Below are 24,234 nucleotides of genomic sequence, written 5' to 3'. Positions count from 1 at the left end.
GTCCACCCACCCGGTGGCACAGCCCATTCCCGTGCACTCCCAGGGATCAGGCAGACGGCCCGGGAAACCCTGCACATCAACCCATGAGAACACCCGCGCTATTCTCCAGTGTCTCTCCTTCTAAAAACAGCTGCATTTCGACCGCTGACCTTTCCTCTCCGATTTTGTCATGTCCATCGGGAAGAGGAGACCAGCAATTCGTTCCCCTCAAGTGTGGTGCCTGGGTCGCCCCAAGGTTCTCCTGACCCAGGGACAGCAGTGTGGCGTGTGACCTGTGTGTTGTCCCTGTAGGACTGTGTCCGAAATGGGCATTTAGAAAGAGTACGGTTTTCTGAACGTCGAAGTGCTTTAAGGAAGGGAGCTTTCCCACGAAATCCCAGTGAAACCACCCAAACGAACAAACACGGGCATCAAACCGGGGGCGGGTGGTGGATCAGAGGGTGGAGAGGAAAAGCCAAAGAGAAGAAGCCGGTCTCTGTATGAGGGAGGCAGCCAGCTCCAGAGAAGAGAACTGAGAAAATCGATAGGCACATACCCGTACAACAGCAGCTGAGATTCCCCATCGTCGGGACTGTTAGTCCTGTTCACCCAACCGCCAGGGGCTTGGATCACAGAGTGACAGTTGAAATGGAACGTTGGATGCGTGTCATCAGGTCACCGTGGCGATGGCTCATGACAGAACTCTGAGGGTGAAGGCATCCTGCACGCTGCCGGGTCATGGAGGGAAGTGGGTTGGGGAGGGGTCAATGGATGATGGGCATAAGACACTTGTTGTGGTCAGCTCTGAGTGGTTGGAGAGAAGTGATGAGTCCCCGAGTTGTACTGTAGAATGCAATACTGCGCGGTACGTTAACTACCTGCATTTTTGGACATTCCAAAAAGGAGACTCCTGAGGGCACCTAGGAGACTGAAATGTTCATTTTACTCTCTGTTACTCTGGAAAACTCCTGCATTTATATGAGATTGTTTCACAAAGTCTCTCCAGGAGTTCTTGGTGGCTCAGTGGGTTAAGTCAAAGATAGTTTAATGAAGTCAAAGATAGTTTCTTATTTAAAGACCTTTGGAAAGTTGTAAGAAACAAACATTAAACATTTATGTTTTATCTTGCCTTCAACACCCCCATCTCTTTTTTCCAGAGGTTTCTTGGATTTTCTGACCTCAGGGGATTAATAGTGTTCACAGGAAAACAGATTAACAACGTGGCTTGAGATTTTTAATTTTTAATTTTTCCCACCTCAGTTCTGAAAAAGCCGTAGTGTTTCCTCCTTTAGGTTACTGTTAAATGTGAAACTCATCTTCTCATGTTTTTAATTTTTCTGTGTCACAGAACCTAAATTGGCAATCGGTCAAGAAGAAACAAATGTTTACATTCACTCAGTGACGAGTATCCTGTGTAAGCTCACCATCTGTCGGAGCCACACATGGACACGTAAGTATCTTGTATGTGGAGCTGTGTAGGCAGGTAAATCCAGGAACTGCAAGGCAGGCCAAGTCTCTTCTAACTTCCTCCTTCCTTCGTCCTGAGCTCTCCCTCCCCCACTAAGAGCAGAAAATGAACACATCCCAGGTGAGCTTTATGTTTGTTTATTTCCACTTTGTTTTAAAATGAGTGTTCTAAAATATGAAAGGATTCATATTTTTAAAACAAAAAAATCGAGGAGCTCCTGGGTGGCTCAGTGGGTTAAAGCCCCTGCCTTTGGCTCAGGTGATGATCCCAGGGTCCTGAGATCAAGCCCCATGTTGGGCTCCTTGCACAGCAGGGAGCCTGCTTCTCCCTCTGCCCCTCACCCTGCTCGTGTGCTCATGCTCTCTCTGTCTCACTCTCTCATTCTCTCTCTCTCTCTCAAAAAATAAATAAAATATTAAAGATAAATAAAAGACTCACATGATTAGGTCAGGCCCACCCAAGTAAGTCTTCCTTTTAGACCAAAGTCAACTGATTAAAGGATCTCTTTTATACTTGCAAAATCTGTTTTGCCGTAGAATGTATCACAATCACAGGGACTTAAGTCTCTTCCATTTAAGAGGAGTTTATGTCACGTTGTTGGATCCATTGGAGGTCGTCATCTTAGATTCTGCCTACCATAATTAGTGTGAGTTTATCCATTCTGTTTTCCAAGGTAGTTTTGGTTATTCTTGGCCATTCAAGATTCTATGTAAGTCTGAGAATAAACGTATCAGTTTCCACAAAAATATCTGCTAAGATTTTAATTCTGATTGTCTTGAATTTATAGGCCAATTTGTGGAGAAATGAGATATTTTTGTAATATTCAATTGTCCAAGCCATGAATATAGTATATTCATTTACTTAGGTATTCTTTGTTTTTTTTTTCTTTTGTTTGTTTGTTTTTTTTTCTCAATAATACCTTATACATTTCTGGAAAATAGTCTTGTTTTTCCTATTAACCAGTTTTTAGTGTATGACATGAACATTGATCAGCTGTTTGTTTCGATAACCTGGGAATGATATGTCTCTGTTTCTTCTTGCTATATTTTCCACAGTGGTCATTTTATAAATGGGTGGTATAAAACCTATGAACTGTATAAGACAGTCAATTCAGTTATGGGAAGAAAATACTTGGGTATCTCCCTAGATTTATTGTAATCCATAAAAAGAAGAATGAAGAAATCTAGTATACAGTGAAATGGATATACACACTAATGTGTTGTAATTACGTAATACGATAAATACAGCTACAGTGGCAATCGTTACAGTATATAAGCCTATCAGAGTTATACAATGTTAAATGCCATATATATTCATTTGAAAAAAAAGTGATTTAGGAAAAATAACAATAATGCAATTTAATATATAAATTGACATTGTAAGTTTACTGTTTATAAAAAAGGGTTTCCTTAAAAAAAGAAAGAAAGAGAGAAAAAGAAAGAAAGAAAGAAAGAAAGAAGGAAAAGGGTTTCCTAGATGGAACAGTAACCAAACATTTTGGGCACCCTGTCCTACAGGAGTTATGTTCAGAATTATTAAATAGCATTTTCCCTGAAGACGACTGTAGCTCTTTATGTGAACATAGTCCCAGCAGTCCTTTCCTGTGTGTTCACTTACTCCTTTAACTACATTTTAAAAAGATTTTTATTCCTTTGACAGAGAGAGAGAACACACACACACAGGGGGGAGAGGGAGAAGCAGACTCCCCACTGAGCAGGGAGCCTGACATGGGGCTCGATCCCAGGACCCTGAAATCATGACCGGAGCCAAAGGCAAACACTTAACCCACTGGTGCCCCTTAACTCCATATTTTAGAAGTGTGCATGGTTATGCTCTTGGCCCAGGTTCTTGAATGATACTATGTTATCAGTGAAACCCACCCGAATAGCAGGAATAGAACTTTTCTCCCCTCTGTAATCTCACTCTACTTTGCACCTGTTTTACTGTAGTAGGATTTCATGCTACATGGTAGTCGGATGCTTCATGCTTGTGTCTGTCAGAGTATATGCTCCTTGAGAACAGTGACATGGTTTTATTGGTTTTCAGATTCTCAAGGTAGGAGAGTTCCTTATGGCATGTAGGCACATGATGGGATGCCGGTAACGTATCACACTGGTGAGGAATGTCTGCCATGCTTTCTCCTCCAACCAAGTCCAAAGGTAGGCACGCCAGAACACATTTTCTAATTGTGAATAGTGAACTCCGTAACAGTTCTTTGACAGCTTTTCCACGTCTTCCCGTTGTGATTCCTTAAATTTGGACACAAATGTGCTGTTTCAGGGATCCTTATCATTTGCGGATGTGACTGTGGGCTTTACCCAGGAGGAGTGGCAGCACCTGGACCCTGCTCAGAGGACCCTGTACAGGGAGGTGATGCTGGAGAACTATAGCCACCTTGTCTCAGTGGGTAAGGATTGTTTCCCATGTAGACTCCTAGTATGCACTTTCATTCTTGGTTTGACACCTGTAGAAGCTTTGTTGAGTTTAATGATATTTAGGTTTGAGATATCAAGTATTAAGCAGAAGGATTGTTGAATCACTGTAAAGAATGAACTGTTGCAATTGGTCCCTGAAGCTTCGTCTTCTGTCTTCTTCAAGGGCCCTGAATCCCATGAGGCTCGCTGAATTCCCATGTCATTTCCCAATTACAGGGTGTTGCATCCCTAAACCAGACGTGATCCTGAAGTTGGAGCAAGGAGAGCAGCCATGGATGCTAGAGGAAGAGTCCCCACGTCAGAGCTACCCAGGTGAGTTAGTCTGTATGAAACAGATGGACACTAGGTGACCGGGTATGAATTTTTTTTTATTCTCAGGTACTTGCTTATATGTTCGTTTTCACATTTAACAAATACTGAGTACCTGCTGTGCCTCACTCAAGTTTTAGGTGCTGAAACACATGATCAAACTGAATTTGTTTCTGACCTCATGGAGCTTACATTCTGAGAGGGAAAGAAAAGAAATAAACACACATATACATACTATACACATAATATGTCATAATATACATAATACATACACACATACACATACTGTATACATAGTATGTCAACAAAAGTCAAGGAAGTTATAAATTGAAATAATGAAATGTAATACTTGAGAAAAGGAAGCCATTCAGGAAGGCATTTGGGTGATCTCAGCTTGAATGAAATGATTATAAAATGCACAGGTTTACATGGGAATAAGCATTTGGTTGTATGAGCAGAGGTGATACAGGGAAGACCCCAGGTTGGAGATACTGACTTGGAAATGATCAACTTATGATAGTATTTAAAGTTTTTAAAATTAGTACTTGAAGCTAAGGGATCAGAAGTAAGAATGAACAAATTTGAGAGGTCTGAAAGCTGTCCCCTGGGACACTAATGTTTAGAAGTCATGAAAATGAGAGGACTCCCCGAAGAAGAGAGAAGGAACAGTCTGGAGATAAGGTGGAAACAGAGAATATGGGGTCCTGTAGCTGAGTTAAGATGGTTTTCGAAGACAAAACGAACTTCTTGAAGAAGAATGTATAAAGTCAGCGTTTTCTGCCTTTGTCTGCAAATCCTCCAGAAGCACTAAGGGAAGTGAGCAAGACGAGCTTCGTTCTATGACACTAGTGGATATCTGAAATCCCAAATCAGTACAGGTGTACCTGCAGCAGAGCTGATGACGGATCAAGGAGCGTGTGCATGTTAGCAGGTGGGTAGAAAACAAAAGCATTTCTGATGCGCACGGGGTCTGGCAGTGCGCTTTTCATGAACAGACACATCCGCACCTGAAACTTCCGTGAACAACGGTGCCATGAACTAGATAGTTGAGCTCCCTTGGAGACCGTTTCGTTCTGCAAAGGAGAAGTACTGAAGTGTAGAAGCACAAACCCCACTTTTCAGTAGCCCTCTGTTTCCATGCTGGTGCAAGAGAGACTGTGCATGAGGGAAAACCACCTCATAGACAACTAGATGTGCAGAAAGAATCTTACATGCCATCTTAGCGGGTACTCCTCTGACAGAGAATTTGATGCAAAAACTTAGTTGACAACGGTTGATCGGGATTTGCAGACCTTCTACAAAAGTGAGGGAAGCATGGGGGACGGTGAGGCTGGTTAGGAGGAGGGGAAGGCTCAGGGGGGTGATTACGTCGTTGACTGTAGCTTTGTAATTAGCACATCTGATTGCTCAGACTAGCAGGATATGTTCCGAGTCCCAGTGTGAACCACTGTGTGCCAGAGCAGCTGGTGAGAAAGGTGGAAGGGAAAAGGATGTTATCTTTTGTCTTGTTCCTGTCTCTCAGCTGAAACTGTTCTGTAGAGTTTTAACTACCTTTCTTTCCTGGATTGCATCAGACAGTTGGTCTAGGCAGATGCTGGGGGAGTCGGAGCCTCCATGGGCCCAGTTGGGCCTCTGGGCTTGTTTCTGTGAAATGAGCCCAACACTTGGTTTTCCTCAGTTTGGAGGTGCAGTCAGTGATTGACTCTGTGATGACCAAGAGAGCAAGCTGTTGTGGAGGCGACTCCAACGAGGAAGGAAGGCACATCCTGGTTGATCTGTAAACTGAGACCAACACATGTGCAGAGCGCTTGTTCACAATGAGTTACCCCTCTAGCCCAAGGGATGACTCTGTTCCGTCTCCCAAGTAAACCTTTTGCAGTGTGGTCTTCCTTGAAGAGCTCACATCCTTTTAGCCCAAGTAATGGAAAAGGAACCAGCACAGACGCATGCAAAATGATTATAAGAAAAAAGGGGTGAAAAGTATTGGGAAGAAAGCTAGTTGGTGAAAGAATTGTCATCTGATCCAAGTAGTCATAAAGTAGGTAAATTATGTGACCAAATATTAAATCCTGAGTTTCCAAAGGGTGAACTAATTGAATTAATTATCTCTGTGGTACAGGTATTTAAGAAGGATATTAATAAGGGAATAGCAAACACATGGCAGGGTGTCAAACTGAGAAAAGAGAACAGAAAATAAAATTACAGTAAAGAAAGCAAATTGGAAGAACCCCAAGGATGAATACATACTGGCCAAAATCTGTTCAGGGCCCGCCCGGGTGGCTCAGTCATTAAGTGTCTGCCTTCGGCTCAGGTCATGATACCAGGGTCCTGGGATCGAGCCCCTCATTGGGCTCCCTGCTTGGCGGGAGGCCTGCTTCTCCCTCTCCCACTCCCCCTGCTTGTGTTCCCTCTCTCGCTGTGCCTCTCTCTCTCAAATGAATAAATAAAATCTTTTAAAAAAATTTGTTCAGAAAGAAAGGATAGATGTAAGCAAGAAAAATGAAATAAAATTAGAAGATTACATTAAAAAGAGAGTTCACATACATACCATACATAGAATCCCTTCCCCAAAATAGAAAGGAAAAGAAATAGAACAAATGTTTAAAATATTTCAATAATACTTTTTAAGGGGGAAAAATTTGTGATTGAATCTGTGTAAAAGAGCCAGTCCTTAGCCCCATTAGGATATATTCTGATAAAGGGAGTAGATTTCAAAAACAGTTATTTTGACTATCGGCCAATATAAGAGAAAGTCCAGATAGCCTCAGACTTTTCCATAGTAAAATCTGTAGCTCAGAGTCAGCAAGAGAAGTTTCTACAAAATCCTCAAGGTGTCACATGGAGAGTATTACACCCAGTTAAGAAGATACTCTTCAGGGGCGCCTGGGTGGTTCAGTGTGTTAAAGCCTCTGCCTTTGGCTCGGGTCATGATCCCAGGGTCCTGGGATCGAGCAGCACATCAGGCTCTCTGCTCAGCAGGGAGCCTGCTTCCTCCATCTCTCTCTCTGCCTCCTCTCAGCCTGTAATCTCTGCCTGTCAAATAAATAAACAAAATTTTAAAAAAAATTAAAAAATGTGGGAGCTAGGTGACAGATTGTACGAGTTGCAAATCTAGGCAACACCGAAAGGATATGTATCTATATAGATAAGAGGAAGCTAAAAACAAACGGAGAGGAGAGAAGGTATACAAATACAGTGACTTCTTTCATAACGTGATGTGTGTTTTCCTAAAAAAGAACCACTGCTCCATATAAAATAGTGTACTGAAAATCACAGGGCTAACGGAAAAATGGGTTTGGGGATAAAATTCCTAAGAGCTTTGTCAGTGACACAGTGAGAAGCAGGGTTGAACTCTGTAGCTATAATTTTGTGTTTACTTCTCCTTTCAGTTCTATTGGTTTTCACGTTATCAATTTTAAGAATTGTTAAGTGTATACATACTCAGATCTTTATGTCCTATTGAGCCCTTGACCTCTTTACGATGACATCTCTATTTCTGGTAGAACTTTTTTATTCTGAAGCCTACTTTAATATTAGTACTGCTAGCCCACAAATCCAGGCTAAGCCACTTACTGGCTTAGATGAGTCACTTAATCTCTATGAGCCTTTGTTTCTTCATTGTAAATTTGGATAATAAGACCTTTGTCACAATATTTGTGAGCATCAGATGAGGCAAGATATAAATACACAGGGTCTTGCTAAAATAGGCATCTGGGGATTTTATACTTTTTTTAAAGATTTTATTTATTTTATTTATTTGACAGAGATCACAAGTAGGCAGAGAGGCAGTCAGAGAGAGAGGAGGAAACAGGCTCCCTGCTGAGCAGAGAGCCCCATGCGGGTTCGATCCCACAGGACCTGAGCCGAAGACAGAGGCTTTAACCCACTGAGCCACCCAGGCACCCCTGGGAAATTTATACTTTTAACTAGCATTTAACTAATGCCCTTCTAAAAGCTCAGGATATACATCAATGAACAAGAAAGTAAAGGACTCTCCCTTTGCTGAGCTTACATTCAGGAGGGAGGTGTAGAGATAAGGACCACAGAGGAAGAAAGGATGCAAATAAATTAATCCTATAATTTCAGGTCATGCTAAATGCTTGAAGGGTTTTTAAAGACCAGAAGATGAGATGATAGTGATAGAGGGTATTGGGGATAAGTAGACTGTTTCAGCCAAGTGGCCAGGGGTAGTCTCTTCAAGATTGTATCTGGAAAGGGCCTAAATTATATGAAAAGTCTTGACAGCAAAGATCTATGAGAAGAGCATTGCTCAGAGAGGCAGGAACGTCCTGGTCAGGAGGACCCTGGACTCGTTCAGTCATTAGCAAGATGGTGAGTGTGTTTCTGTCACGACAAGCACAGTGAGCAATGGCATGAAATAAAGTTGGAGACACCAGCATAAACTTGATCTTGAAGTTCTAGGCCATGCTGCAAAATTTGAATGTCCTTAAAAAAATGGGGGTCCATTGCAGGTTTTAGTAGTGAGAGAGACTATAATATAACCAAAGGGGAAAAAAAAGGTTTTGGCTCTTTGCCCATGGTTCCTGGCACATAGTTCCTAAAACCCTTGGAATCTCTGGCATGAAAAGAGTGTCTTTTGTATACTGAAGTAACTGGTGGCTGGGGGCCGCTAGATCACTTCAAGGTGTGTGGGGGGGTGGCCATCACCAGTGGCCAGTGATTTAATCACTCAAGCCTAGGTAATGAAACCTCTCTAGGAGCCTCTAAACCGCAGTTCAGGAAGCTTCGAGAGGTGTGCACCGGAGAGGGTGTGGGAGTTCCACATACCACACACATCCCCAGCCCTTGCCTGTATATCTCTTCTCTTTGGATGCTCCAGAATTGAATCCTTTATAATAAATTGGGAATATAGGGGCCGCCCAGGTGGCTCAGTTGTTAAGCGTCTGCCTTTGGCCCAGGTCCCGGTCGAGCTCTGCATCCGGCTCTCTGCTGGGAGGGAAGCCTGCTTCTCTCTCTCCCAATCCCAATGCTTGTTTCCCTCTCTCACTGTGTCTTGCTCTCAGATAAACAAATAAAATCTTTAAAAATAAAATAAAGTCAATGGAGAAAAACTGAAAGCTTTTCCACTAAGGTCAGGAACACGGCAGGGATGTCCATTATCACCACTGCTATTCAACATAGTACTAGAAGTCCTAGCCTCAGCAATCAGACAACAAAAGGAAATTAAAGGCATCCAAATTGGCAAAGAAGAAGTCAAATTATCACTCTTCGCAGATGATATGATACTCTATGTGGAAAACCCAAAAGACTCCACTCCAAAACTGCTAGAACTTTTACAGGAATTCAGTAAAGTGTCAGGATATAAGATCAATGCACAGAAATCAGTTTCACTTCTCTACACCAAGAACAAGACAGAAGAAAGAGAAATTAAGGAGTCAATCCCATTTACAATTGCACCCCAAACCATAAGATACCTAGGAATAAACCTAACCAAAGAGGCTAAGAATCTATACTCAGAAAACTATAAAGTACTCATGAAAGAAATTGAGGAAGACACAAAGAAATGGAAAAATGTTCCATGCTCCTGGATTGGAAGAATAAATATTGTGAAAATGTCTATGCTACCTAAAGCAATCTACACATTTAATGCAATTCCTATCAAAGTACCATCCATCTTTTTCAAAGAAATGGAACAAATAATTTTAAAATTTATATGGAACCAGAAAAGACCTCGAATAGCCAAAGGGATATTGAAAAACAAAGCCAAAGTTGGTGGCATCACAATTCCGGACTTCAAGCTTTATTACAAAGCTGTCATCATCAAGACAGCATGATACTGGCACAAAAACAGCCACATAGACCAATGGAACAGAATAGAGAGCCCAGAAATAGACCCTCAACTCTATGGTCAACTAATCTTCGACAAAGCAGGAAAGAATGTCCAATGGAAAAAAGACAGCCTCTTCAATAAAGGGTGTTGGGAAAATTGGACAGCCACGTGCAGAAAAATGAAATTGGACCATTTCCTTACACCACACACACAAATAGACTCAAAATGGATGAAGGACCTCAATGTGAGAAAGGAATCCATCAAAATCCTTGAGGAGAACACAGGCAGCAACCTCTTCGACCTCAGCCGCATTAACATCTTCCTAGGAACATCGCCAAAGGCAAGGGAAGCAAGGGCAAAAATGAACTTTTGGGATTTCATCAAAATCAAAAGCTTTTGCACAGCAAAGGAAACAGTTAACAAAACCAAAAGACAACTGACAGAATGGGAGAAGATATTTGCAAACGACATATCAGATAAAGGACTAGTGTCCAAAATCTATAAAGAACTTAACAAACTCAACACCCAAAGAACAAATAATCCAATCAAGAAATGGGCAGAGGACATGAACAGACGTTTCTGCCAAGAAGACATCCAGATGGCCAACAGACACATGAAAAAGTGCTCCATATCACTCGGCATCAGGGAAATACAAATCAAAACCACAATGAGATATCACCTCACACCAGTCAGAATGGCTAAAATCAACAAGTCAGGAAATGACAGATGCTGGCAAGGATGCGGAGAAAGGGGAACCCTCCTACACTGTTGGTGGGAATGCAAGCTGGTGCAACCACTCTGGAAAACAGCATGGAGGTTCCTCAAAATGTTGAAAATAGAACTGCCCTATGACCCAGCAATTGCACTACTGGGAATTTACCCTAAAGATACAAACGTAGTGATCCAAAGGGGCACGTGCACCCGAATGTTTATAGCAGCAATGTCCACAATAGCCAAACTATGGAAAGAACCTAGATGTCCATCAACAGATGAATGGATCAAGAAGATGTGGTATATATACACAATGGAATACTATGCAGCCATCAAAAGAAACAAAATCTTGCCATTTGCGACAACATGGATGGAACTAGAGCGTATCATGCTTAGCGGAATAAGTCAAGCGGAGAAAGACAACTCTCATATGATCTTCCTGATATGAGGGAGTGGTGATGCAACATGGGGGCTTAAGTGGGTAGGAGAAGAATCCATGAAACAAGATGGGATAGGGAGGGAGACAAACCATAAGTGACTCTTAATCTCACGAAACAAACTGTGGGTTGCTGGGGGGAGGGCGGTTGGGAGAAGGGGGGAAGGTTATGGACATTGGGGAGGGTATGTGCATTTGGGTAAATTAGAAGGGGAGATGAACCATGAGAGACTATGGACTCTGAAAAACAGTCTGAGGGGTTTGAAGTGGCGGGGGGGTGGGAGGTTGGGGTACCAGGTGGTGGGTATTATAGAGGGCACAGCTTGCATGGAGCACTGGGTGTGGTGAAAAAATAATGAATACTGTTTTTCTGAAAATAAATAAATTGGAAAAAAAATAAAATAAAATCAATTAGCAATATATAAGTAAATAGTTTTTTGGGTTTTTTTGAGGTGTTCTAGTGAATTGCTAGTCTGAGGTGAGATGGCTAGTCATGGGAACCCAGGGTTTATAGTCAGAAGCCCTGGAGGCAAAAAAAAAGAAAAAAACATTAATAGTCCCTTCCGCTTTCTTGTAATGTCTATGTGGTGTATCTTTTTCCATCTTCTTACTTTTAATCTATTTATATTTAGAGTGGGTTTCCTATAGATAATACACGGTTGGGTCTTTTTTAACTAATGTGAAAATCTCGCATTTTTTAGTGGGAATATTTTAACCACTTAAGTGGATGCCCTGTGGATACGATACCTTCAGACTGTCACAGTCTGATTTCAAATGACGTCATGCTATTTTATAAGAGGCTTACAGTGTTGTAATAATATGCTTCTGTTCCTCCTCCCGTTCTGTGTGATATTTTACTTCAAACCCCACAAGGCAGCAAGCAGCTCTTTCTGCCCACAGGTCTTCCTAGTGCAAGATGTTTTCTGTCGGTACGGAAATCTGGATCGACACTTTTCTGCTCATACTTGATTCACTTCACTGTCTTCTAGTTACATACTACCTTCTCTGATTTTTAAATCTCTGTTTTTCCGTATTTAATATTCTGTTTTCTCTTTTTGCTCTCAAGATTTTCTTTTCATCTTTGGTTTTTAGCTGTTCAACTCTGTTGTTTCCAGATTTACTTTTGTTTTTTTTAGTGTGTGTGGGTGTGGTTTTCCTGGATATTTTTCCTGTTGTCTTCTCGGTTTCCTAAATTAAGTGGTTTGATGTATTTCATTCTTAATTTTTCCTGGGACTTCAGTTCCTATGTGTGGCTGTATTTAATACTGTTCCCTAGTTCTTGGATCTGTCTCGTCAGAATTTCCTCAGTGTCTGTGCTCCATTTTCAGCTTTTGGCTGCCCATCCAAGCCTGTGTTACAGAGGGTTTATTTCTTTACTCCTGTTTCTCTTCCACCAGTCAGCTTGGCTCATGCTGCTTCAATGAGAAATAAAGCCAGCCACCAGTTAACAGTGATAGATACAGATTTTATTCAGTAACTGTTGGAATGGGGGGGGGGAGCAGTTTCAGTAAATCCGAGCTCAACTCCACATACTGCTAAGACAGCTAGGGACTTACAGCCAACTGGCAGAGTAGGGGGGAATCACTGCATAGAAGATTACTAGGAGAAACACCAACAGTAGGGGGATTCTTGCTGAATGCAGATCGGGCACTAACACATCAGGGACAGGGTTTAAGGAACTTGATCAGATATCAAGGGTGAAGGGACTGTCACTAGACCGACTTAAAAGGGTTCTTGCCGAAACCGAGCTCAGCCCGGATAGACCTGGAAGACCTAGTCAAGGCCTAGTTGAGAACAGGCCTCAGAGGACACTAACTGAGCTTTATTGAACAGGAGAGTTCGTCTCAGAGTATCATTAAATTTGCGTTGGTAATGAAATAAATTATAGCAGCTGTACCTTTAATTGTGTAATTTCATGTAAAATTCTAATGGACAGACTACAGGAAAAGAAAATGAAACCCAAAAGAATGCTTGAGAGGAGTGGCAAGTGATAAGTCATGACAAAACACAGAGGTGAATCTGAACAAATGGGTGTGTAAAGCAATTATGATACAAATATGTAAGGCTAAAAACCATACACAAAGCACTAACTGTATATAAATGAGGTGAGAGGTGATCAAATTGAGTTTGATGCTTCTGTTCTTCAGAAAGGGAGAGGTGAGATATTGAGTTAGTCTAGATTTTAAGTTAAATATTCATGGTATGATGTGATGGATAGCCCCTTAAAGCTGAGAAACAGATGTGTATAACTTCTAAAGTTGTAAGGGAGAAAAAATGGAAAAGATGAGAATGTATTTCAAAAAGGAGGAATAAAAGTACAATAGAATTGGTAGTAAAATTGTGACAAGTAAAAAGTACCAAGTAAAATGTGAGAGATGACTTGATATATTTCAGGAATCACCATAAATAGCAACAGACTACATTTATCTGTTAAAGTACAAATCGTCAAATTGGATCTTTGAAATAAAATAATACCTTCCTATAGCTAAGATAAGAGGTTTTCATTTATTCTGCTAACTGCATATTTATATTTTTAGCATCTTTTGCCCACTTGACATTCAGTGTTATACCTGTGTGTCTACAGAAGATACAGGATATCCTGATCCCTTCAGTGTGAGAAGAAGTAATATCACAGTCAGCATTTACAAATCATAAATTTTCCCCACTTCATTTGTTACCTCCTGTGAATCTTCTCTTGTAACTGTGTCCTTGTGTTGTTTTATTTTTCTGTCTTCCTTTCTTATTAATGTTAGATCACTATAGTTATATTTTTGTAAACTTTAAAAAAATTCTTTTTATATTCTCAGTTTGTGCTGAAACCACCCAGAACACTTGGGCATACTGTTTTCCTCTTTGTTCTGATTCCTAAATGCAGTTAGTCTTTGCCCGCCGAAGCATCTAATTTATCATGTTAATATCTTGAGTTGTATTTTGCCCAATGCATAATATAGCAAATTTATGTTTCTCTCATTTAATGACCCTTAATCATTTTTACCCTTTGAAAAAAGAGATTTTATTTATTTATTTAGAGCAAGCACACATGAGTTGGGGGAGGACCAGCAGAAGAGGGAAAGAAAGTATCTCAAGCAGACTCTTCTGAGGGTTGCCTGGGTGACTCAGTCATTGGGTGTCTGCCTTCAGCTCAGGTCATGACCCAGTGTCTTGGGATTGAACCGAGTTGGGCTCCCCTTCTCCCTCTTCCCCTGCTTGTGTTCCCTCTCTCTTTCTCTGTCAAATAAATACATAAATCTTTAAAAAAATACAAAACAAACAAACCTCTGTGCCAAGCATGGAGCCCTACACAGGGCTTGATCTCACGACCCTGAGATCACAATCTGAGCTGAAATCCAGGAGTCAGACACGTAACCACCGGAACCACCCAGGTGCCCCAGTTACCCTTAAATATGGCTATGTTTCTTCTGTATGGCACAGAACTGGTGCTAATCCTTCTTGTTAGGATTACCCACAGATGTGCTTTCTGCCATATAAGTCTACATTTCATTCCTAACATACTTGGGGATTTTTGTGAGTTAATACAGGAAAAGTACCTGGAACAGTGCTTGGCTCATGGTAATGGTTAGTTTTCCTGTTAACTTTTCTTGTTGTTAATATCATTATCATTGGTTTTAAGCACATTTTCAAATTTAAGCTCAGCTTTCCACAGCTTTTAAAATGTTCCTTCATTCCTTTAATTTACGTTACCTACTATAGAATCTGATTCCTGGTAGTGTATGGATGTTGAATGAAGAAGCTATTCTCTGGATTATAATTTCTTCAAAGAGAGCATATCTTACTTTGTTATATAACATATAGTGGCTATTCGATCATTACTTAATTCATTAACTGTGCCTCTCGATGAGTGAGAGAGCCTTTATATTCAGAAAATACTATAAGGAATTAATTTCCAAATGGACCTGTTGGGTTATAAACCAGTAGGTTCTTGTTCAAAATTACAGATTTGTAGAAAACTTGAACTATATTTTGAAAAAGCACACCATTTGTTAAGGACCATTACTTTCATAATCACTCAGGTGTATTCAGAGGAAATCAGATATAAATACTTGCCACACACCATAGATTGTAGTTGGAAAAAGAAAAAAGATTACCAAGTATTTCAAATTTTGGCAGTTAATAGGGTATGTTTATGTTTCAAGGGAGTATTAGCCAACCTTTTTTTCACCTTTTTACATTTTTATTTATATATTTATTTTAATTTTTTATTTCTTTTCAGTGTATCAGTATTCATTGTTTTTGCACCGCACCTAGTGCTCCATACAATCCATGCCCTCTCTAATACCCACCACCAAGTATCCCCAACCTCCCACCCTGCGCCTCTTCAAAACCCTCAGATTGTTTTTTGTTTTTCTTTTTAATTTATTTTTTATTTTCAGCATAACAGTATTCATTATTTTTGCACCACAGAACATAGAATGAGATGTATAGGATGCAATTAATTTTTTTAAATTGATGTATAAGTAGGACTTGAAATGGTGGAGATGTTTGTGAAAACTTATTATGAGACAGTGTCATTTTCCTAAAGAGCGAAGTTCTGAGCAAGTCCAAAATGGGAATGTAAGCCAGCTGAGTTGAAAAGTCTTGCTTGAACGTGAATGACTTTTGACAAATTAATAGTCTGGCATTTCTACAAAGAAGACATTTATTATGGACTAGTGAAGCGATCACTTGAATACCCAATATGTATGTAGTTGAGGACACGTTCCCCCTCCAGCCAAGCATTATAAATGCAATATGTTTCCTTTAATGGTGCTTGGAGACAATGGGCTTTGAAGAGGTTTTTAAACAGGGTCATCATTGTTACATTGTATGTACTGAGCAAGAAGGTAATATGAAAAACAATCTGAGGGGTTTGAAGTGGCGGGGGTGGGGGTGGGAGGTTGGGGGTACCAGGTGGTGGGTATTATAGAGGGCACGGCTTGCATGGAGCACTGGGTGTGGTGAAAAAATAATGAATAATGTTTTTCTGAAAATAAATAAATTGGAAAAAAAAGAAGGTAATGTGAAGTATAGCTGAGAATTCTTAGGGTGAATATAGATCATTGAGTGTTTGGGGTCAGGTCTTCCATGGTTATAAATACACATAAAACCAAGAAATGTAGAAATCTGGGTGTAAAAGAAAAATTCTTACTAATAATATGTCAGAGCAAGTTTATAGTGGGGAGAAATTAGCATTTGGTGGTAGGATATCTGACCAAATAAGCTTGACTATACCACAACTAAAAACAATGGAAGGATTTGATTGTCTTTCTGTCTTCTTCCTCATCTTTTTAATTTTACTTTTCCTGGTAGACATTTGTATTTTTTATAAGTAACATGAATAGAAGGAAAATTAGAAACTACATTACAGGACTCTCTTCAGAGGTACAAAGAAATCAGTGTTTCCAGAAATTTAATGTGGTATTAACAGTATATGAAATTAATGTATATATAACAAAACAGAAGTAGTTTTAAAGGGGGGAGAATGAAACTGGTAACATGTAAAGTTTAGAGAGAATTTAGGTGCACTAATGTAAGTATGAGAGGAAAATTATGTAAAGTCTGATCCTTCTAAATAATACCGACTCGTTCCTCTATTTCTTCAGGGCACTCTTGTCTACTAAGTTTCATGGCCTCTCTGGTCTCTGCATTTCCCCTTCCTAGATGAGCCTTTTATTTTTTTAAAGTCTTTTCTTCACCATGCTTTATATTTATTTGTAACGTACATATTAAGTCTTGAGGTATGTATTTGTAAATTGCCAAATGTAGATGTGTGTGTTCTAAGTTTTTAATCTCCTTTTCTACCCTTTCAGGTTTTGTTTTTCTAATCCAAATGGATGGGGAAATATGGCTGTTTGGATCACTCTTATTTCACAAAACTAAGTCAGTGACGTAGAAGGGCATTTGTTTTAAGTGTAATTTCATCATAATTAAGACACGATTCATAGCTTATGGTTTGTTGGTCTTTGTCATCTTTAGAAGCCTGCAAAGTTGATAGCCAAGCAGAAGAGACTCAAGAAACCCAGCACAGACGTTTCTGGCAAGCTCCATTTATCAACAACAAAACGCTGTGCACAGAGGTAACGTATTAGGAAACATTTTTAATTTCAGCACAGACACAGTTCCTTCCATAAAAATACCGTGTAGGTGTGACTCCTGTGGTATGAATTTGAAATGTATTTCAGAATTAATTATTAATAAGAAAACCTATTTAAGTAAGAAGGCTGTTGGCCTCAATACAATAAGGAAAAATTGTTCCTTCAGATTAACCATGAACAACATCAAATGGGAAAGAAACCTTGTGAATTCATTCAAAATGGAAAATACCTCAGTCATAATGAAGATTTAATCCCGTATCAGAGAACTAAAAATATAGAGCAATGCTTTATTCAAAGCAATAAGGAATACAAGGAATTTGGGAAAGCTTTCCATGAGACAGCAGTTGTCATCCCATATAACCAAGCTTACATAGGACAGAGTCCTTGTGAACATAATGAATCTGATAAAACATTCTGTAGTAATTCAACCCCCATGGTCAGTAAGATGGCACAAAACCCAGAAAATCTTTATGAGTTTCAAGAATATGCTACAACTTTTGAGAAATCATCTCTCTTGGAACACAGAGTTCATTTAGAGGTGAAAGGTTATGAGTATATTGAAAGAGTGGATAATTTCTTTTTTTAAAAAGATTTTATTTATTTATTTGACAGATAGAGATCACAAGTAGGCAGTGAGGCAGGCAGAGAGAGAGAGAGGGAAGAAGGCTCCCTGCTGAGCAGAGAGCCCGATGCGGGACTCGATCCCAGGACCCTGAGATCATGACCTGAGCCGAAGGCAATGGCTTAACCCACTGAGCCACCCAGGCACCCAAAAGAGTGGATAATTTCAATGGGAGATCAGACTTTCTTGGCACAGGAGAGAGAATATTTGAATATAACAACTTGGGAGAACCCTTTTGGGAGAAGTCAGTTCTTTTTTTTTTTCCAATTTGTTTATTTTTAGAAAAACAGTATTCATTATTTTTTCACCAAAATTTTTCAAAATTTTTAATAGAAACAAAACTGAAAATAGACATTTATAAAAACATTAACTGTGGAATGTGAAGCTTTTTGAAAAGAACAGATAAACTGACTATTCTTCTCAGACCCCGATTTCACTTTTGGAGAGACATATGTCACTCCATTCCCCTGTCAGAGGGTTTTCGATTTGTCTATCCCCAACTATGCTGATACTTCTGCAAATAATGCTTGATGGTCTGGTTCATCTTGTAATCTACTCTGGGGGTTCTCCTCATGGACTAGAGCCAAATCAGAATGTACACTGCCATCAGCCAGGGACAGTTGAGGCTGTGTCTGCTGCTTCTTCTTGGGTTCAGGAGCCAGAAGTAACATTGAGTGTGTTAATGAAAGTAGAGAACTGCCTAGAGTGCAGGGACTTTTGTGTCCCACCTGAAATCGACAGGAAGCTCCTCATGGCTTAGCTTTATTGAATTCAGGCCTGTTGACCCAGTGATAGCCCGCCTTTCCAGGGAGAGAAACTTGGTGGTGTTTTAGTGAAATATTTCATATATGTATCTAATTATGAGGCATATCTTTACCATTGGTGTGTCTGCCGCAGGTTGGAAGTAATATAGTACAAGAATAGTTGAAGTATCTGCATACCATCCTCAAATCCATTCCATACCCTATAACTCCTACCACCTTCCGCAAGTTTCTGAATTTGGTTAGTATTGGTCTCAGGTCTTACTAGTTTTACAGTAATATTTCACATATATTTCTCTGTGTGTGTTTGTGTGTGTGGGTGTATGTAACATTGTTTTGCTAGTATATCAGTGGGAACTCATGTTATTTTTATTTTTATATTAAATATATTTATATTTATATTAACTCATGTTTATTTTTATTTTTATTTTTGTCTTGAAATGCATGGTTTTGATATTTTTACATACTGATATATTTAGCTTTAGTTGATTCACTTTAATAAAGCTTAATATATGACCATAATGATATTGTCTCTTTTCCTATTAATGATTTTCAGAATTTTAAGATCTTTGTTATTAAAATAATAGTGCTTTCAAATTTTTAAAAATCAACTCTGGGCAGTAATTGTAATATGGCTAAATAGACCCTACTTAAGTCACCAACTTGAGTTTTAAAAATAAGAGTATACTCATATGTATGACTCCTACAGTGAAGAGGACACACCCATTACCCAGAAAGGTTTCTCATTCCTGGGACTTCGCCCTCCCTCCCTCCTGGCCTCTGGCAACCAGTGATCTGCCTTCTGTAGCTAGGTTAGACTGATTTTTTTAAATACCATTCACATAAATGGAGAAGCACAATATGTCCTCTTCCTGTCTGTCTTTCATTCAGCCTGATTTTGAGATGCATCCGTGTTTTAGTATCTGTCAGTTACACCTTCATTTTTTGATTAAGTCATATTTTATTGTATGTTTAGTACTGCAGTTCTGTTTATCCATTCCCTTTCCAGTTTTTGATTATTACGAACATAGCTGAAGTGAACTTCATGTGCATTTTAATATAGGCCTATTGTTATTTCCCTTGGCTGAATACTTAGAAGTAAAGTTTCTCGGATGGTAGGATTAGCATACGTGGTATCAGACTTTTCTGAAGTGTTTGTTCCATTTTATATTTCTGTCACCAGTGTGTAAGAGATGTATTATTTTATGTTTTGGTCAATACTTGGTATTGTTACTTTTAATGTCGCCATATTAATGTGCATAGTGGCATTTCCCTGTGCTTTTTCATTTGCATGTCCCTGATAAATAATGATATGCATCTTTCACTTACTTATTGGCCATTTGTGTATCTTATTTTGTGAAGCATCTATTTAAGTCATTTGCCCACTTTGTAGGTTGTTTGGCTTATTTTTGAGTTAAAAGGATTTTTTAAAATTTAATATTTCCCCCCATTCCGTGCTTTTCCCCCCACCCCCTAGTTTGTGGCTTTTTAGAAGAAGTTTTTCATTAGATAAAAGTCCAGCTAACCAGTTCTAATCTTTTCTAAGAGATCTTAACAATAATATCAGAGATTTTCCCCCTTGTTTTCTAAATGCCTTAGTTCTGTGTTAGGTATATGATCTCTTTGGAATACATTTTTATGTATAGTGTTTTAAGGGTTGAAATTTATATAATTCCATTTGAGCATTGAATTTTTTCAGCACCATTTGTTGAAAAGACTGTCTTTTCTCCATCAAAGTACCTTGGCACCTTTTAAGACCCCCAATTGATTATTTGTCTTTGTGTGTATTGGGGGTGGTTTCTACCTATGACCCTTTACTCTGTCCCACTGATCTGTTTAGCTTCTCTGTGTTGTCTGTATTCGCATATCTTTGTTAATAAGTCTTTAAATGAAACTGTATACATTCTCCAACTTTGTTCTCTTGTCCAGAATTGTTTTGGCCCTTTCAAATCTTTTGCATTTCCGTGTATATTTCAGAATGAGCTTGTCAGTTTCCAAAAACAAAACAAAACAAAGATTGCCTTAATATTGCTTTTAGGATTTTATTGATTCTGTATGTCTGGGGAAAGTTGACATTTTAATAATACTAACTTTTCTGACCCATGAATATGATCTATCTCACCATTTAATCCGGTCTTTCTCTCGGCAGCATTTTGTATTCCCTAAGTAATATATATATAATATATATAATGTTTATATTAATATTAACAGTATATATATTATATATGTAATATTAATATAACAATATATTCTATATAACATATACTGTTTTGTTAGGCTTATCGCTAAGCCTTTCTTGCTTTGAATGCTATTATAAGTAGTATTATTTATATAATTTCACTTTTAGTAGTTTTTTTTTAAAGATTTTATTTATTTATTTGTCAGAGAGAGGGAGAGCGAGAAAGCGAGCACAGGCAGGCAGAGGGAGAAGCAGGCTCCCTGCTGAGCAAGGAGCCTGATGTGGGACTCCATCCAGGGACGCTGGGATCATGAACTGAGCCGAAGACAGCTGCTTAACCAACTGAGCCACCCAGGCATCCCAGTTTTTTCTTAATCTGTAGCAATATGGTTGTACCTTGTGTATTGACCTTGTTTCCTGTAATCTTGATAAACAAACATCGTCTTGGTAGCTTTTTTGATTCCATAAGATTATCTGATTGTATATGATCATGTCACCTGTACTTGCTTCTTTCTTTTCAACCTTGATGCTGTTCACATTCTTTTTTCCTTTTCTGCATTCTCACTAGAATGCTGAAGAGAACTGTTGACAAAATACATCCTGTTCATTTTACGTTCAAAGCATTGTGCACAATTAAAAATTATGTATTTAAAAAAATACATCCTTGCCTTACTCTGTCTTAAGGGACAGCACTGAGTCATTTGCCCTATGTTTCATGTCAGCTGTGGGTTTCTCAGGTACAGAATGTTGTTTTTAATTCGAGTTTGCTCAGAGTTTTATCATAAATGTTGATATTTTTTCCTTTGGCCTTTTAAGCACAAAATCTAATAATCATATGATTCCTTCTGAAATTCTTCTGATGTAATTAATTACACTTACATATTTCTAAATGTTCAAACAACCTTGTATTTCTGTAAAAATCCACTTGGTTGTGATCTGTCACTTATATATTGCTGAGTTTGATTTGCAGATTCTGTGTTAAAGACGGCTGTGTCGTTATTCATAAAGAATGACATCTACTACTCTGGAAAACTCCTATTTATATGAGATTGTTTCTCAAAGTCTCTCCAGGAGTTCTTGCGTGGCTCAGTGGGTTAAGTATTGGCCATTGGCTCAGGTCCTGCTCTTGGAGTCTGGGATTAATCCTAGCATCAGGCTCCCTGCTCATATGGCTCATATGTATAGACGAGAATGAGTTAGGAGTAGGTTAGCTAAGTTTCTTAGGCATTAATGCTGCAATCAAGGTGTTGCTTGGGACTCCTTATCTAAGGCTTGGTTGGGTTCCCATCTGTACATATGTGGCAGAATTTATTTCTGGACAGCCGTAGGATTCACAGTAGCTTGTTTCTTCTTTGAGGTCAGAAGAAGGGTCTCTGATATTTTACGTTCCTTAAAAGACTCACATGAGGGACGCCTGGGTGGCTCCGTTGGTTAAGTGTCTGCCTTTGGCTCAGGTCATAATCCCCGGGTCCTGAGATCAAGCCCCATGTTGGGCTCCTTGCACAGCAGGGAGCCTGCTTCTCCCTCTGCCCCTCACCCTGCTCGTGTGCTCATGCTCTCTCTCTCTCACTCTCTCTCACTCTCACTCTCTCTCTCTCAAATAAATAAATAAAATATTAAAGATAAATAAAAGACTCACATGATTAGGTCAGGCCCACCCAAGTAAGTCTTCCTTTTAGACCAAAGTCAACCGATTAAAGGATCTCATTTATACTTGCAAAATCTGTTTTGCCATAGAATGTATCACAATCACAGGGACTTAAGTCTCTTCCATTTAAGAGGAGTTTATGTCACGTTGTTGGATCCATTGGAGGTCGTCATCTTAGATTCTGCCTACCATAATTAGTGTGAGTTTATCCATTCTGTTTTCCAAGGTAGTTTTGGTTATTCTTGTCCATTCAAGTTTCTATGTAAGTCTGAGAATAAACGTATCAGTTTCCACAAAAATATCTGCTAAGATTTTAATTCTGATTGTCTTGAATTTATAGGCCAATTTGTGGAGAAATGAGATATTTTTGTAATATTCAATTGTCCGAGCCATGAATATAGTGTATTCATTTACTTAGGTATTCTTTGTTTTTTTTTTTTTTCTGTATTTTGTTTGTTTTTTTTTTCCCAATAATACCTTATACATTTCTGGAAAATAGTCTTGTTTTTCCTATTAACCAATTTTTAGTGTATGACATGAACATTGATCAGCTGTTTGTTATGATAACCTGGGAATGATATGTCTCTGTTTCTTTTTGCTATATTCTCCACAGTGGTCATTTTTTAAATGGGTGGTATAAAAACTATGAACTGTATAAGACAGTCAATTCAGTTATGGGAAGAAAATACTTGGGTATCTCCCTAGATTTATTGTAATCCATAAAAAGAAGAATGAAGAAATCTAGTATACAGTGAAATGGATATACACACTAATGTGTTGTAATTACTTAATACGATAAATACAGCTACATTGGCAATCGTTACAGTATATAAGCCTAACAGAGTTATACAATGTTACATGCCATATATATTCATTTGAAAAAAAAGTGATTTAGGAAAAATAACAATAATGCAATTTAATATATAAATTGACATTGTAAGTTTACTGTTTATAAAAAAGGGTTTCCTAAAGAAAGAAAGAAAGAAAGAAAGAAAAGGGTTTGCTAGATGGAACAGTAACCAAACATTTTGGGCACCATGTCCTACAGGAGTTATGTTCAGAATTATTAAATAGCATTTTCCCTGAAGATGACTGTAGCTCTTTATGTGAACATAGTCCCAGCAGTCCTTTCCTGTGTGTTCACTGACTCCTTTAACTACATTTTAAAAAGATTTTTATTCCTTTGACAGAGAGAGAGAACACACACACACACTGGGGGAGAGGGAGAAGCAGACTCCCCACTGAGCAGGGAGCCTGACATGGGGCTCGATCCCAGGACCCTGAAATCATGATCGGAGCCAAAGGCAAACACTTAACCAACTGGTGCCCCTTAACTCCATATTTTAGAAGTGTGCATGGTTATGATCTTGGCCCAGGTTCTTGAATGATACTATGTTATCAGTGAAACCCACCCTAATAGCAGGAATAGAACTTTTCTCCCCTCTGTAATCTCACTCTACTTTGCACCTGTTTTACTGTAGTAGGATTTCATGCTACATGGTAGTCGGATGCTTCATGCTTGTGTCTGTCAGAGTATATGCTCCTTGAGAACAGTGACATGGTTTTATTGGTTTTCAGATTCTCAAGGTAGGAGAGTTCCTTATGGCATGTAGGCACATGATGGGATGCCGGTAACGTATCACACTGGTGAGGAATGTCTGCCATGCTTTCTCCTCCAAACAAGTCCAAAGGTAGGCACGCCAGAACACATTTTCTAATTGTGAATAGTGAACTCCGTAACAGTTCTTTGACAGCTTTTCCACATCTTCCCGTTGTGATTCCTTAAATTTGGACACAAATGTG

The 24,234-nt window shown here is 39.1% G+C and overlaps 2 protein-coding genes across 2 annotated transcripts in view; both read left to right on the top strand.

Annotated features, from left to right (window-relative positions):
- The first annotated feature begins 1,342 nt into the window (after positions 1-1,342).
- LOC122900550 (zinc finger protein 33B-like) lies at positions 1,343-24,171 on the top strand. Its single transcript, XM_044239307.1, has 6 exons — positions 1,343-1,429; positions 3,494-3,606; positions 3,728-3,854; positions 4,099-4,194; positions 17,103-17,203; positions 24,010-24,171. The coding sequence occupies exons 2-6, from the start codon at positions 3,541-3,543 to the stop codon at positions 24,064-24,066; spliced, it is 447 nt and encodes a 148-aa protein (XP_044095242.1). The 5' UTR covers positions 1,343-1,429; positions 3,494-3,540; the 3' UTR covers positions 24,067-24,171.
- Positions 24,069-24,234, top strand: part of LOC122900551 (zinc finger protein 33B-like) — a 39,934-nt gene continuing 39,768 nt past the window's right edge. The window contains exon 1 of the mRNA XM_044239308.1: positions 24,069-24,122. The gene's annotated coding sequence lies outside the window, so the exon portion shown is untranslated. The remainder of the gene's footprint in view (positions 24,123-24,234) is intronic.

The sequence above is a fragment of the Neovison vison genome, chromosome 2 (genome assembly GCF_020171115.1).
Source record: "Neovison vison isolate M4711 chromosome 2, ASM_NN_V1, whole genome shotgun sequence".
Taxonomy (NCBI): Eukaryota; Metazoa; Chordata; class Mammalia; order Carnivora; family Mustelidae; genus Neogale; species Neogale vison.
Note: the sequence above shows the minus strand (reverse complement) of the source record. Positions and strands in the feature narration are given on the sequence as shown.